Raw genomic sequence first — 16113 nt, forward strand, 5'->3', positions numbered from 1 at the left:
AGTTTAATTTTTAAGTAATTAATTAAGTGAGTTCCATAAAGAGTAAATTACTTTTTATATATGTTACACTCAAATTTACTCTCTCTATGAATATATAAATTAAATATTATATTTAAAAGTTTTAAAAATATTTTTTATAAAATAATTTATCATGGGAAATGACAAAGTTTTAATTAGCAAAATGGTAATGGATTTAATTGAAAAAGGGTTACCAAATTGATCAATTAAGTTAATTTATTGTTAGGATTAAATTGAAATTTAATTTTGAGAAAGGGCCTAAAAGTATAATTGAATTAGTATGGGTTAAAATGAAAATTATCATCTCTGGTATTCTGTAATTATTTGTGTTGTTAGAGGGTATTTTAGTAACTCTTCTATTAAAAGCAAGAGTAAGTAAGTAATTATATAATCTTCATAATTTTAATTTGACCCAAAATAAATAGCTAGGAGCTTAATTGAAATACTAAAAAAAAGATAGAGGGTTAAATAAGAATTTGCAGGGGGTAATAATTAGTAACTAAAAATAAAGGGACTAAGTGTTGTTATGGTAAGAAAGAAGAAAGAAGAAAGAGAAAAGAACGAAGAAAAAGAAGAAAGAGAGGGAGTTAAGGCTGCCATTAATGGCTAGTGAGAGAGAAGTTGGCATGGGTGGTGAGGAAGTTGACTGGAGGTGCAGCTGACACCGGTAAGGTCAGCAGTGGTGATGACGGCAGCTAACATTGAGAAGGATAGCAGCAGCTTTCTTGCTGTCGTTCAGAGCGATTCCGGCAACCGTTGCTGGCAATTCTAGTCTCAAAATGACTAGCAGCAAGCAATCTTCCATTTCCGCCCATCGTCACTTCCTGAGATTGTCGGAGAAGCAAGATCCAGCGAAGGGAAGTTTGTTTAGGCAGCTTGATTTTTTAATTTTTTTGGCCATCTCCGATGAGGTTTAGCTGATCAGAGCTCACCAACGGACTCCCCTCGTCACAAGCTTTCCAATGACAATAATTTCGCGACGATTGGACTTTGTTAGAAAATCAACAGTTGGAAACTATTAGTGAGATTTCTGGATGATCGGGAGCTAAGAAAATCATATTCTGGAAGCTTCATCTGCGCATCGTTTCGAGTTCGTAGACGTGTTCGGTTTGTCGAACGGAGTCCGGTGGTCGAAGCCGAGTTGATTGATTTATCAAACGTCTAGGTAAATTTCTTAGTCTGTTAATTTTAGAAGTTTTTAATTAAAAATTATATTGATATTAATTGGAGATAAATAATTTAATGTATATAAGTAAGTATCTTTGAAAGTTAAAATATATATTATTAAATTGAGTAAATTTAGTAATCTGGTAATCTATTAAAGATTATTATTATTTTTTTATAAATGTTAATAAGATGAAGCTAATTAATTACAATAAATAATTTAGTGGACCTTAAATCAACAATAAGAAATTCTAAATATTTAATTTAATAAGTTTCGATTGATATTTTAACTAAGTGATTAGTGTGTTACTAGTAAATAATGATATGATAACATAAGAAAATTATATTATGTTTGAATCAATAATTAAATAGTTATATATAAATGATTCGAGAAAATCAATAGAATTAATATTAACTATATGATAAATAGAATAAAATAATTAGTTTGGGTAAGATGCATGATTTATGAGGTAGATTAGCTATTAAATTTTAAATATTCAGGGTTAATTATAATAGTCAGTAAATAATTATTAATTTGGAAAAATAAAATTAATTCCTAAGATTTTGGATGGAAATTTTTATGAATTGTGTTGTGTGAATTTTTTTGCAGGTCCTGGACCCATTTTACGAGGGAATCAGTCCGTTTTATAGGGGAGATGCTACCGAATTTTCAGTAGAATTAATTAATTAAAATAGAAGAAAATAAATGAAATTATGCTAAAATAATATTAGAATTTAAGAAGTTAGAATTAGATTTTAGAGATTAAAAATAGATGTTGGTTGAGGATTATTAGGAATATGATTTAATAGTAATTCTAAAGTATGTTTATGCGTGAATTATAAGGTTGTGCGTTCGAATAGTTGTCCCGATGGAATTAGTAGAAAACTTTAGTGAAGGTATAATTAGTCGAGTCCTGCAACTAGATGAGTGGATAAACTTATAACATCATGTTTTTTAATAATATATTGTTCATATTTATATGCTCATGATTTGCTGAAATATTTCTACTGAAAATCAATTATTTTAAATGTAATTTAGAACTTGATATTTTCTATAGAACTTGGAAATAGAGAATGGTATTTTTGGTTTTTCTATATTTGTGATTATGATTTTATATAATTGGATAAATGAGTATACATTCATTTATGTGACATGATATCACACCTTAGATGTCGGGTATTTAATATAATTATACTATTTTTGGGACAACGCTTCATATACACATCGCCTTTGTGGCATATGCTAGGTGGTGCCCTTTGGGGGTTTATTGCTTGTGCGCGTAAGACTAGTTATTTGCACTTTGGGCTGCCAGGTGAGACGTCTTTGCAGCCAAAATTATCAGGGATCAATAAGGTACATCTATGAGTGTATATTGTTTTTGACTGAATTATTTGTTTTATTTACTACTGTTTTTCTTTAGTATGATATTAGGAATTAAATTAGTAGCGGAAATTTTTTCAAATGGAATCAAGATTATGCAGTTATTTGATTTTATACTAGAAAAGGATTTGCAGTTTTAGATACATATGGAAGTAAATACCACTTATGTAGTTTTATAAAATTATATTTGTCCAGCTAAAATTATTTTATCCAATATTTATATTCAGAATGATAACAATATTTTCTCTACAGAGAGGTATTCAAGAATAGCATAGTTTCATATGAATTTATTTAAATCATTGTATGTTCTCCTTTGTTATTTGTTTATCCTCTCACTGAGTTTTACTCACCCTTATTTTTTTTCCACTAGTGTTATGCAGGATGTTAAGAGTCAGATCAGATTAGTAGTCGAGAAGTTAGAGCTTCGGGTTGCTAGACTCTACGGTCCAGAAAAGTGAAGATAAAAGATTAGATAATTAGGCCCAATTTGAGCAAGGTCGTTACATATACTATCAGTTAAGGTAGTATCATATTGTATAGTCATATGACCCTTAATTGAGTAGTTATTGGTGGAGCACATGCTTTAGCAAGATCTGATCGCTCTATAACATTTATGTCATTATGTAATCCAGGTAGTCCAAAGAATGAATTCTATATCCAAAAATCATAAGAAGCTAGAGCTTCAAGGATTATAGTCGGTTCACGAATTTGGCCAACATACATCCATTTCTAAGCAACTAGACAATTATTTCATCTTCAGTGCATATAATCATTCCTCCTAACATTCTAGGAAAACCACAGTTGTCACCTTCTTTTAACAATCTAGCAATATCAATTTTGTTTGGAGATCTCCTGTATTTCTTTGAAAAAATTAAAACTATTACTTTAACAATTTTTTTGAGACTTTCAATTGCAGTGCTTTCACTAATCCTTACATATTCATCAACATAATCTGCTGTAACTCCAAATGCAAGCATCCTTATTGCAATAATGGTGTTTTAGAGAGAAGACAAACTAAGAAATCTAACATCTTTTTTTTGAACAAAATATGGGTCATGAGCTTCTAAAGCAAATTGTATACGAAAAAAAAGATATTGACTCATTCAAAACCTCCTTCGAAATAAATTTAGAAAATATATAGGATTGTCTCTAAAGTAGTCATGGAAAAGCTTGTGATAACCTTGACCTCTACCACACCCGTATATATGCATGCCAATAAACTGAACCATATGTAGTTGTGTCTTTCTTCTTTTGTTGAGCAATATAGCAAATATGACCATCTCTAAATCATCATTCGAGTCAGAATCATGAAGTATAGTACTGATTAAATAAGTAGAAAGCATGATGTACCAAAAAAAAGAGTTACAAAGATTTTGTAAGAAGTTGGACGTAAATATGAAATGAATGATTGAATTTATAAAATAATGCAAAGAAAGTAATGAAATAAAAGGAAGAAATTCTGATAGAAGAGAAAGCACGAAAATTAAAATATTAATATTTATCGGATAAAATAAAATAAAAATAAAAAGATTAAAAATTCATTAGAGTCAAGTAAAGTTTTTTACTCTTTATAAAGAAAGATGTTCTTTACTAAATAAAATATACTCTTTTAAAATAAAGAGTAACATTGAAATGCTCTAACAACTGCAATTTTAAAAATAAGAATACAAAAATTAATTGTATGTGATAATGCCTAAATCAATTAATAAAGGATATTTCTCAAAATTACTTACTAAACTAATAGTTATATATATAAAAAAAAAAAGTATACTAAATTTTAAGACGGATAGAAGAAAAGGACACTGTCAATTTATCATGGAGGAAGTAATTTTTATGTCTCACATGTCTAATTAAATTTAGTGATTACATATTAAAATTAAATTACTGATCAATCCATTAAAAAGATATAATATTCATTGCACCAAATTATAGAATATTACTGAAATTTATTTAATCCTGGTAAATAAGTTTAAGCGAGTATATCTATAAGTAAAATTGAGTATATTTATAAACAAGAACAACATAAAATAAGTTTAAATGAGAATATCTATAAGTAAAAATAAGTAAATTTTATATTTAAATATCAAACTAAATTGATACATCATATGATTTATAATCTAGTTTATGAATTTATAAACTGATTTACGAGCCTAATGAGCCGAGTTTTTCCTATCATATACTCGGCTCATTTATTAAACAACCTCAAAAATAGCTTTTATTGAACCCAACATTGAATAGCTATTCAGCATCTCGGCTTATTTATATTCCTAATAAAATGTAGTGATTCTCATTAATCATTATTACAAAGTAATGTAGTAGAACTGATAAATTATTATTTTTATTACAAAGTTGAAATTCAAACTTGAAAGAATATGTTCAATCCTCCTCACTTTCTCAGTGTTCACTTACTGCTACTTCTCAAGAGCAGTATGTTACTTTAGAGATCCCCACCTCTTTCATAGAACAATGGCGGAAGCAAGGCTATTCTCATCTCCATCTCGGAGCTGTGAGACTTGTCCTTTCCTATCATGGAAGGATGGGATTGCCTGTTACAGCACGGATGTCGCTTTTGGACACTCGTTACCTCAAGTACGAGCATGCAGTGATTGGGACAATAGTCACAACACTCAACACTGGTAGTGTTGTTTTGACTTTCTTTCCAAACTTTAACCTCTCTTTGAGTGATCCTTATCTATCCACTGCCTTGAAAGTACAAGTCCAAATCACGGGAGCTAGCCAAGTTGAAAATGCTCTCTCAGCGACTCTTCACCATCAGATCGTTTATCGATTGCAGGATCATGCACTTAACCTGCAGATCCCAGGCTTCCAAGCCTCATCAGATGCTTTGTACATCATGGCTGATTCTGGTCAAACCCCTACAATAGTTCAAGCTCCTCGACAGCTTGAAAAGGAAGATCTACAGAAACTAATTCCTATTGAGTGGGTAACAAATTATGAGAAGCTCCAAGCATCTCAATCAAAACCAGTTCAAGCCACAGATCCCCTCTTTATACAGCAAAAGGATGGGACTGTTAAGACGATCTTTACAAGAACTGAGGAATCTTCCTCAGCACCGTCAATTTTCCAAGCATCAATGATACAACCAGTATCACGGCCTAGGGAGAAGGTCCCTATTCACTCCTTTCAAGCATCTGGCAACCAGATTTATGCTGCACAAGTCAGAGGACACTTTGTCTGGGATGTAGCCCCAGAAATGTGCAAGCCAGAGTGCCTATGTCATGATGACATGGATTATGCTGAACCCTGTTTTCAGCATCAACAGAAGAATCCGAAAAGGATGTCTCTGGATACTTCTTGTTCGGAGATTCATCCTAAGCCAGATGATCGAGATCCAGATGGTTTCCGGAAGAGAATAAAAAGCCAACGCCAATGTTCGACGAGGCAATTGAGTTTCTTGCCAGAGAAGGAAAAACGGTCATTGACGTTTCTTATGATGAGTTCAAAGAAATTATGGCACAACTCAACATTGAATATGGCAAACCCCCTTCTGCAACTTGCAGAATGGAGATCGAGTCAGATCCAAAGGTTTATAGGTCGAAACCCAGGAGGTACAAAACGTTGGGCCAGTATAACAACGCCACGAACTTTTGGACCTACTTCATCTCCACAATCAGTCACAACCTTTGGTTCAAGAATGTTTCATGTTACAACCAGAGGATTTCCCTCCCTTGGGAAAAACAGAGAACAAAAGATCCGAAATCCTTCCTACACGGATTTCACCTTCCGGAAACTTAGAACCGTGACACCCCCCGAAGAAGTTCTCAACCGGGCGGACATCTAATTCTATTGTCCAAAACACTTACTTGAAAAGATAGATGGCAAATTGGATCAAGCCCTGCACTTGGTTCAAAACATGGATCACAAGTCGGATACTTTTTCACAAGAAGTCTTGCAATCATACTCATCCTTGACAAAGAAAGTATCAAGCTCTGGACAAAGAACTCCGGATACCTCGTGATTACCCCCTCTTTCATGCAAAAGCAAAAGGAGATTTCCCGGCTGAAGAAGCAAATAGATCAAATTGAAAATGATCTCCGGAAAGACCAGTCTGCTGCAATTCCAACATTCATATCGGCAGCTTCAACCTCATCGGCTATTACTCCTTCATACTTTTCTTCTTTCCCTTTTCTTTCACAACCAGAACAACCACAAGAAACCCTTTATCAGCCCTTTGGCACATTTTCTCACCTTTACCCAAAAAACACAGAAACCCAGCAAAAGAAATCCTCTCCTCCTCTAGCCCCTAAAGACAAATTTCCAGAGCAATCTCTCATCAGTCCGTATGATTCAGAATCTTCTTCGGATTCAGAGATGGCAGACATCACTGAAATTCTCATGAACACTTCTGCTACTGATCCCAGTCCAGAAGTAGTAGAACCTGAAGATGAAGATGCTCAGTCATTCTTTGCTCCCACTGGAGCTCCAAACCCAAGGCCAAAGCCAGCTAGCACAGGACCTTGGTTCACTTTTGATGACTTGCCACCATCAAAATGGAAGGATAAGCTTTCTGAATTCTTGGCATGGATTGATCTTCAGATGACCCTTGAAGGGGCCACACTCAAAAAAGTCCTTGCCGAATTTGTCACAAGGTTTACCGGAAGCTTAAGAGATTGGTTTCAGTCTCAGCCTGAATACACTAGGCTTCAATTTGTCACTCTGCCGACTCCATCAGCAGCAGTAACGATCCTCCATAACCAGTTCCTTGGAAGTTATGACCTTGTCATAAGACAGCAGAAACAAGAGTTCTTTGATCGAAAATGCTGTTCATTCAAGATGAAGGATCTGGAAAAACATTATTCGGCTATGTCCAAGCTCTACTATGTCATTGGAGGACATGATGGTGATGATACACTAAAGTATACCTTCATCACCTCTCTACCAGATGAGATACAACCTGAGGTTAACAATATGATTGCGGCTACAAAGAGACCAGTCACCTCAATTACACTTGGAGAAATCTGGCAATTCACACTCTCTTCCATTAAGAGACTGTGTGATCAACAGGAATTATTCAAAAGGTTGTCTCAAAGGGACTTGATTGTCCAAAAGGCTTGCAACAAAAACCACCTAAAGATCAAGTGCAAAGCCGCCAACTGCGTATGTACAAATCACAAGAAGAAATCTGGACATCATTTCCAGAAATACACGCGCAGCAACAAAAAGTTCAGGGAAAAGAACCCAAAGAAATTCAAATACTTCCGTAAAAAACGGAACCAGGGGTACAAGTCTGACAGATGTTTCATCTGCAAAAGAAAGGGACATTATGCAAAAAATTGTCCCAGGAATCCAGAAAAGTCAGCAAAGATGATACAACAAGTGAGCATGTCCTTATCTCTTGCAGACTCTTTTGAAGAGGAAATAGAATCCCTACTTTCAGAACAAGAAGATCTAACCCCAGAAAGCTTATTTGGGTTAGAAATGGAGTTCTCAGACTCCACAGAGTCTTCACAAGAATCTTCTTCGGATTCAGATGATAGTGAAATACCAATCCTGATGATTGGTCTGCATGAAGAAAGTCAGAAGGATATTCTGGAAGATGCAATACAATATCCTCTTTCTCCAACCCTATTATCTTCTTTCTTTGTTTCTCCTCCACCTCCTGAAACTTTTCAATTTACTATAAAACCTCCTCCAGTCCCATATATTCCCATACAGATACTGTCCTCAAAATACTCCAAGCCTGTTCCAGTAATAGCTTTCTTTGACACTGGAGCTCAAAGAAGCATGATGAACCCAATGGTTCTCCCATCAGAGTATTGGAAGCCCCATGATCAGTTCTTCAGGGCAGCCAATGGTCAAACCTTCAAAACTACTATGATCACAAGACAGAAGATCGGAATTCAGTTCTTTCCTGATTGCGTTGTGTGGACACACATCATTGGTTCAGATCTTCCAAGCAAGGATATTCTGATAGGATTTGATGTTTATCACCAAGCTCAAAAGCTCCAAATCCTTCCAACTGGTATAAAGTTCAAAAGACAGTTTAGGTCATACACCGAAACTTCAAATCTGTTTACGAATACTATTCCTCCATTCCTTTCATACGGAAAAATTCCTTGATTCATCCGAATCCCATTCACATTTCCAACATCCTCTTCCTCTGTGGAAAAATCCACAATTCTATATCAGCCTCCCCTTCAAACTTAATGAAGACATTAACCCTACTAAAGCCACACACATGGGAATGTCTCCCACAGACCTAGCCCTTGCCCGATCAGAATGCCTGACACTGTTACAGCAGGGTTTAATTGAGCCCACTACTTCACAATGGGCTTGCCAAGCCTTTTATGTGGAGAAAAGGTCTGAAAGAATCCGAGGAAAGAAGAGGCTTGTCATAGACTACAAACCCTTAAACCATTTCCTTCAAGACAACAAATTCCCTCTCCCTCGAATCTCAAATCTCAAGGTCCACATCCAAAAGGCCCAGTACTATTCCAAATTTGACCTAAAGGCAGGCTTTTGGCAACTCGGTATCCAGCCCACAGAGAGATACAAAACTGCATTTTGTATCCCTAATGCCCAATACCAGTGGACTGTTATGCCTTTTGGGCTCAAGACGGCCCCATCTCAATTCCGGGAAGACAATGATTGAGATTTTGGGCCTATCCTGTACTCTTCTTTGATCTATATCGACGACATCCTTCTATTCTCGGAAACAAGAGAGGACCATCACCAATCACATAGCCTTGCCATCATCCAAAAATATGGCATTATGCTATCTGAAAAGAAGAGCTTTATTGGCCAACGAGAAATTGAATTTCTCGGAATGCATTTCAAGAATGGCCAGTACACATATGGTCCCCACCTGACAAAGGAACTTGATAATTTTCCGGAAGAAAATTTATCAGCAAAACAAATTCAACAGTTCCTTGGAATCCTGAATTATGTTCGAGAGGCCATTCCTCACCTGTCTAGTTACACGTGCCACCTCTCAAAGATGCTCAAGAAGAACCCTCCTCCATGGGGAGCGGAACAAACAACAGCTGTCAAAATTAAAAGAGTCGGCCCACAATCCGCCACCTCTTACAATCCCGTCGTCAGGAGAACTTATTCTCCAAACAGATGCATCTGACTATGCATGGGGGGCCATCCTCCTAGAAAAGCTCCACGACAAAGAACAACTGTGTGGATATGCATCGGGTCAGTTTTCCTCTTCAGAAAAACATTATCACACAACCTACAAGGAAATTCGCGTACCAAGTACGGAATAAAAAGTTTGAATTCTTCCCGATTGGACAAAGACTTCCCCGGTTCGGATGGACAACTCTTCCTTCCCAAGATTCTTGAATCCAACCGGGAAGACCTTGCCTCGAGCCCCACCATCGAGATTAAAATCATGGTTCACAGGGTATGACTTTAAGGTTGAGCATATAAAAGGGATAAGAAACCTAATCCCGGATTTCTTATCCAGACTTTCTAAGCCTCAGAATCACCCTATAGTTCTTCTCACCTCTACAATAAATCTTCCCATAATCTTTATGGCCTCCTCATCCTTCAGATCCAACCTGCAACCTCCTTCACCACCAGACCTTCCCAACAACCTTACAACCAAACAAGTCACAGACTTTGCCAGAAACATGATGTTCCATTATTTGGCAACTTTTCAACAAATCTTCTCACTCCCAATCCAACCCAACTTCTTCTTTCCAGACTACCCTTGGTGTTTGATTTACCACTTATCTCCTGAACATCCAAAGCATGAAAGTGAGCTATGGTTTCTATGGTGCCTATCTACAGTCTGTCATCATGCTATAGAGGTGCCTATTATGAATCTCTTACACTTCTTTAATAATGAAGCTAACTCGGGGTCTTATCCATGGAGATTCCTTACACCGGTTCAAGACTCCATACCAATGGACAGGAGATCTCCTTAAACTTATTCATGGGCACCAGTTATTCTCGGACAATAATTCCGGAGCTTGAATACCATGCTATTTTCATATTACAGGCCCTATCTCCGACTATCGGGAAGACACCTATGCAACTCAAAATATCTCACTATTGGAGAACGCTTGATAGTCCTTTACATCTTGCTCCTCCACCAATCACGGAAGAACTAAACGGGCCCTGCGAAGACAGGGAATGAATTAAGGGCCGAATGTGTCTCGCACCATTAGTCCGCACCTTCAATGGACATCAATCAACTGAACAATCCATAGAACATTTCTGTTTCTCTGATCTTCCAACTCCTCTGGATGACCCTACCTTAACCAGGACGCAGCAAGAAGCCCTCATGCAAGACTCCCAACCAATGGATGATGACTCATATGATGACGTCTTGACCACATATTTACCACTCTTTTATATTATTGTTTGTCCTTATTATGTAAGTGAAGTGTATTATTAGTCTTAGTGGGATGTCCACTAACCTTTGTTTGATAGTCTTTGTATTATTAGTCTCGTTGGGATGTCCACTTTGTTTGATAGTGTCATATTATTAGTCTTAGTGGGATATCCACTAACTTTTGTTCGATAGTGTCATATTATTAATCTTAGTGGGATACCCACTAACCTTTGTACATTTTCACCGACTCTCCACTCTATATAAGGAGAAGTCTTTGATAATAATAGACAAGCAAGTTTTCCTCTAAACAAGTCTCTTTAAAACTCTCTCTACACTCTCTTATGGCTTTCTAACTTTCTCATTTCTCTTCTCTTGATCCAATGGCAATGTTCTAATAGTTGCTACGATCTGTTTATGGTGTAATCCAAAAGAGCTAACTCAGCTAATTTAAAGATCCAAAAGAGTAGAAAGACCCCCATGGCAAGAGGCCGCTTGTGTCTTAACTTGAGGATCTGTCCATGCTTTGAGTTTACAGCACGAGGATTATGCCTCAAAGCACACCTATTTCTTGGTAATTATATAGTCCACTTTATGAAAAGGGGAACAGTTGGCATTCATGAGGCCAATAGGCCCAAATCAGTGAATTATAATCCAGTACGTCTACAGCTACATAAACTAGTAAAAGGGCCTGAATCACAAATCTCATATCACCCTTAATAGGTTAGAGGGGATTTTTCAAACATATAGTAAAGTATAAAATAAATGTCACTTTTAGTGTATATACTCTTTTTCAGAAATAGTATTCTTTCACTTTTTATTTCAAATTTAAAGTATGATTACTGTTCAATTTTTTCTATTATCTTTCAATTTGTCTTCGGTTATCTTTTAGATATTCTTAGTTATTTTCGGTTGCTTTACCCTAAAACTACAAAAAAAAAAAAAAAAAAAACACTATAAATCAATGAAAACTGTAAATTTAAAAAAAAAAGTAAAATTTATATTTTTATATTTTAATACAGTAAAAATAAAAAAAATAAAAGTATTTCTCATATCTTTCCTTAAAAGAATTGGGTGCACTATCCTTGCAATTGGGCTCAAGACACAAACAGATAATGACCAATAGCCTTGTAGAAATTATCAAATTACTACACCCTTTCTAGAAAATTGTCATATCCCTCGTCCGGCCCCCCATAATTTGAATATATATTTTTATATTTTTATTCACTTATATCGTGAAAAATAATGTAGTTAACACTCAGACAAGCCAACATATAATATTGGGTCTCTTAAACAATCAGGGAGATTAACACCATCAGTAGAATCATAAACTAGATAAATATAATTTTTAGATATTGAAAGCCTAATAATTTGATTACATTTATGTGGTGGCTTCTGCATAAATTAGAGTCTTTCTATGAGGTGTGACATTTTAATTTCTTGAAGAGATTCTCGCTGGAAAATGATTGTTTCTGTGTCGCAGAGAGTAACTTTAGCACGCGGAGGAGAAGTGGTGCTTGACTAGAAATTTATTAGTGGCCGCACAAATTTCAGAGATTTTGTAGATGTTAAGGCGTTGAGAGATGCAACTGGAGAGAGTGTAGGATAATGCTTTTGTTACTAGTTGCTATTATTTCTTGATGGAGCGACACAGATGATGGCGGGGAAGGAGGAGTCGGAGGAAGAGGCTGTGGAGGTTAGTTGTCCTGGTGTGGATATATCATTATTGTTATAGTGGAGACTGTTTCCTGAAAGATGCTTGGAGAAACAAAATAAAATGAAAAGAGAGAGCAAAAGGGTTTTTTTATTTCATCGAACATGAAATTTTACTCTAATGCATTACTTTGAAAATTTTTTATTTATCTTTTACGTCAAAGAACTATACTTTTTTATAGCATCCAAGAAAAAAAATTATTGATTTTTACAAAAAAATTTTATCTAGTTTGGTACATGTCCTAACATATACATTAAATTGATAAATTATTAATACAAATTTATTAATTTTAAATAATAGAGTATGGGTCAATTATCTTAATTTTTACAACTCCTTGTATATGCCCAAAGAATAATCATCTCATAAATGAGAATCATTTTGATGTTCCTGAAAAATCCCCTTACTGAGCTCCTGAGTAATCATTCTTTCATGTTTGCGATGATTCTTCCTGTAAAACCCAGATGTATCGCAATAATTATAGGCATTATACATTTACAGTTAATTCAAATAACTGACTGAATTATTGAAAGCAGATTGTTGTTACCTTATAGCACACTTATGATGATAAAAACTAAAAAAGAAGCTGAAACCGAGGAATAATTGCGTCATGAAAAGAGACGGATAAATTAGAATTCAAAACCAGAAAGAAAGATTGAATCTTTTTTGAAGTCGTACAACTTCAAATTATCCTTCTAATTCTCATAACACAAACCTTTTCAAGTTATAGCCTCTGAAGCAAAATGTATACCAGATCTGAGCTCAAAATCAAAGGAATTCGAAGGAGACTGAAAAAAGAATTTCCATAGTAACTGTTCAATGCACTAAGACTGCTAAAAGCACCATCTTGGTGCCTTCCTTGAAAAATAACAATCTAAAGATCTACAGATGACAAAAATCAAGAAGAAGAGATTGAAAGAAACTTTCTGGTGTAGCTTTGGTTCATTACTTGTTGATGATGTTATTTCGTTAGTTGGAGAGAGAAATCGTATAAAAATAAGAACAAAATAAAAGAATGGAAAGGAAATCGTAAGAAACTAAACTTTATATAAATCTAAAAAGTGAAAGGGCACTGTATAATAAAAAAAGAATAATGAAAAAATTATAATGGGCCTTCTTTGCTTCTTTTTTCTTTTCTTTTCTTTTCCTCATTTCTTAAATTACATATGTTCTTCCCCCTATTAATTGAAATCCCCACGTCCTCCTTAATTTGAGAGAGATGTTTCTTTTTTGCTTCTTTAGAATTCAAGACAAAGGAGTTTTCAACACAGAGCTTGCGGATGAAGTTATTCAAGAAAAATTATCAAGCATTTAAGTAGCAGGTCCAAAACTTATCCCCAGAAGCAATGAATTCGTGAAAAAAAAAAAAGAAAAAAAAAAGTCAAAGGGGCTGAAGCTTTTATGGAGATCGTTTCACAACAGATAAATCTAGCTTCAGTTAGAACAAGAAAAACCAGTTCAATGTAGTTAAGTACAAGCAGATTAGAGAGAATAAGGTTTGCAGAAAAGAGGTAATTCTATTAACAAATGCCAAACATTTACACCCATTTTGGGTGCACAGCGAAGGCCCCTTCATAATCATATCCAAATTAACACAGTCCTCCCAATACGAATACTAATACACTCCCCAAATTAAGCTTTTATACAAATATTATTTTGCCTTATATTTACATCAGTACATTGAACACATCACTGATCGAATAGCGAATTCAAGCTGCTAGATCATGAATGGAGTCGGAGAGAATGTTGGAATAGCCATAAAGTGATTTCGCCTGAAATTAATATGCAAAACAAGATTCTAGCGTTCAGTTCATTGGCCGAAAAGAAAAAAAGAAAAAACAAGCACCAATATTAAACTTGTTCTTAATTAGAAAACACATAACAAATTCGATTCTCGGATTAAAGAAACGAGACAGCAGCAATAATGAAAAAGAGGAACATATGTACATACCTATCATCGTAAGCTATATCATGGGATCTTGCCCGACCACCACCACGGCCAGTGCTACCCTTCCTTTTCACGGCTCTCTCCTCCGTAACCGGCACTTTGTCCTCTGATATCGAAGAAAGCGTAGGCTGCCAATCAACCATAGGACCGGAGCACGTAGGAGACGTTGTTCCGACTCTACCTCTCTTTTTCTTCCTTCTCGACACAATCGTCTTTGTGGCCCGCTGGACCATCAGGGAGCGAGTCTCCTCCGAACGCCTACTGCTGCTGCTGCCACTTCCATCGCTGGACTCTTCAGCAATATCCTTATGAGAACTATTACAAGACCCACAACAAGAAACCAATTCTAATAAAAACTTCATATCTATATGTAAATATGTACAATTACAAGCTCAAAAACAGAATTTAAGCAAACAATCAAAACAACCAAAAAGAATCAACAGAGAAGATCAGAGCAGAAACGCTCTTTTCCTTTCTGTGATTTCAGGTTTTGGGTGTTTTGTTTCATAACATTATTGCTTTTGAGTTTTTTTTTGGTGCGTAAAGGGTAAGGGTGAGAGAGTGGATTGTTGTGGTGGTGGTGGTGGTGGTGCGGCAAGATTTGTAAGGTTTTATAGAGAGAAATCTTTTGGCGTTATCCTGTTAAGATAAAATTGGACGGGGCTTGAAGTATATTACGAGTTTTGCCCTGATGGATCTGGCGGCGGACCCGCCGGTTGGATGGTGACACAGGTTGGATTTATATGGCCATCTTAGTAATTTAAACCGTTTTTTACTCCTGTTATTTTGGAGAAACGTGAAGTTGGTGGATAAGATTCTTACATTGGCAGCATCTTTTATCCTTTTAACCTTAATTTTTTCAGTTACACTTTAACCTTAATAACAACTAGATTTTCTATTCCAGCCTGAATTTTGTGTTGATTTAGATTCTCTTAAGAATCTATTGGTTTTATTTTCCTTTAAGACAATATAAAAAAAACTAGTCCTTTACATCCTTAATTAGCAAGGTAAGTGATAAAATAAAATCCACCTAATTATTTTACCATTCTTAAGTCTTAACTTTTTAGATTCGTATTAAAAGAAACAACTATTTTTAATACAAACTAATTATAAACTTGTTTCTTGAACCATCAAATCAAATGAATTGGCTTATTCCATTTTGAGAACATGCAAAAAAGAGAAAGAAGCTAACCTATTTGTCCATAAGCATATGGGAATCTTTTTTTTTTTTTTCCCATTTTGCCTAAACCAAAAGAGAAGTGAAAGAGGTACATAATAAGTAGATATTGATAAAAGTAAAAGTATTCTTAAAAGGAAAATTACTTTAGATGGAATTTTAAAAATTATTAATTAACACAACTGTATTTTAAAATTTGAACCCGCAATTTTAGTTAAAACTTAAAATAAAAAAAAATTATCATCATCTTATGAGATATAAAAATGGTGAAAAGCCAATGTGTGGCAGGTTTAGATTGTGCAATAACTGAATATGCTTTCTCACTTACCATTTCGAATTTAATCACAATAAAAATCATTCCAAATGAAATAATAAATAATAATAAATCTAATTAAGCGTTTATTTTTTAAAT

At 35.1% G+C, this 16113-nt stretch overlaps 1 protein-coding gene and 1 long non-coding RNA gene across 2 annotated transcripts; one reads left to right on the forward strand and one right to left on the reverse strand.

The window, feature by feature from the left end:
* The first annotated feature begins 347 nt into the window (after window positions 1-347).
* LOC8268544 lies at window positions 348-3252 on the forward strand. The gene is made up of 3 exons (XR_001536086.3): window positions 348-1183; window positions 1793-2536; window positions 2934-3252. It is a non-coding gene; the product is annotated as an uncharacterized LOC8268544 (long non-coding RNA).
* A 10821-nt stretch (window positions 3253-14073) lies between these two features.
* Window positions 14074-15149, reverse strand: LOC8268543. The gene is made up of 2 exons (XM_002530870.3): window positions 14528-15149; window positions 14074-14348 (listed from the first exon to the last, which is right to left on the reverse strand). Exons 1-2 carry the CDS (start codon window positions 14884-14886, stop codon window positions 14294-14296), a joined length of 414 nt encoding a protein of 137 aa, XP_002530916.2. The 5' UTR covers window positions 14887-15149; the 3' UTR covers window positions 14074-14293.
* Window positions 15150-16113: the final 964 nt, after the last annotated feature.

This window comes from Ricinus communis, chromosome 9, assembly GCF_019578655.1.
Source record: "Ricinus communis isolate WT05 ecotype wild-type chromosome 9, ASM1957865v1, whole genome shotgun sequence".
Lineage (NCBI taxonomy): Eukaryota > Viridiplantae > Streptophyta > Magnoliopsida > Malpighiales > Euphorbiaceae > Ricinus > Ricinus communis.

Bases quoted from the DNA above. Each gene is read 5' to 3' on its own strand.
- LOC8268543 (XM_002530870.3), bottom strand. From the start codon at position 14,886: ATGAAGTTTTTATTAGAATTGGTTTCTTGTTGTGGGTCTTGTAATAGT. The intron at 14,349-14,527 runs GTATGTACATAT...TATTAATTTCAG, and splicing joins GATATAGCTTACGATGATAG to GCGAAATCACTTTATGGCTA.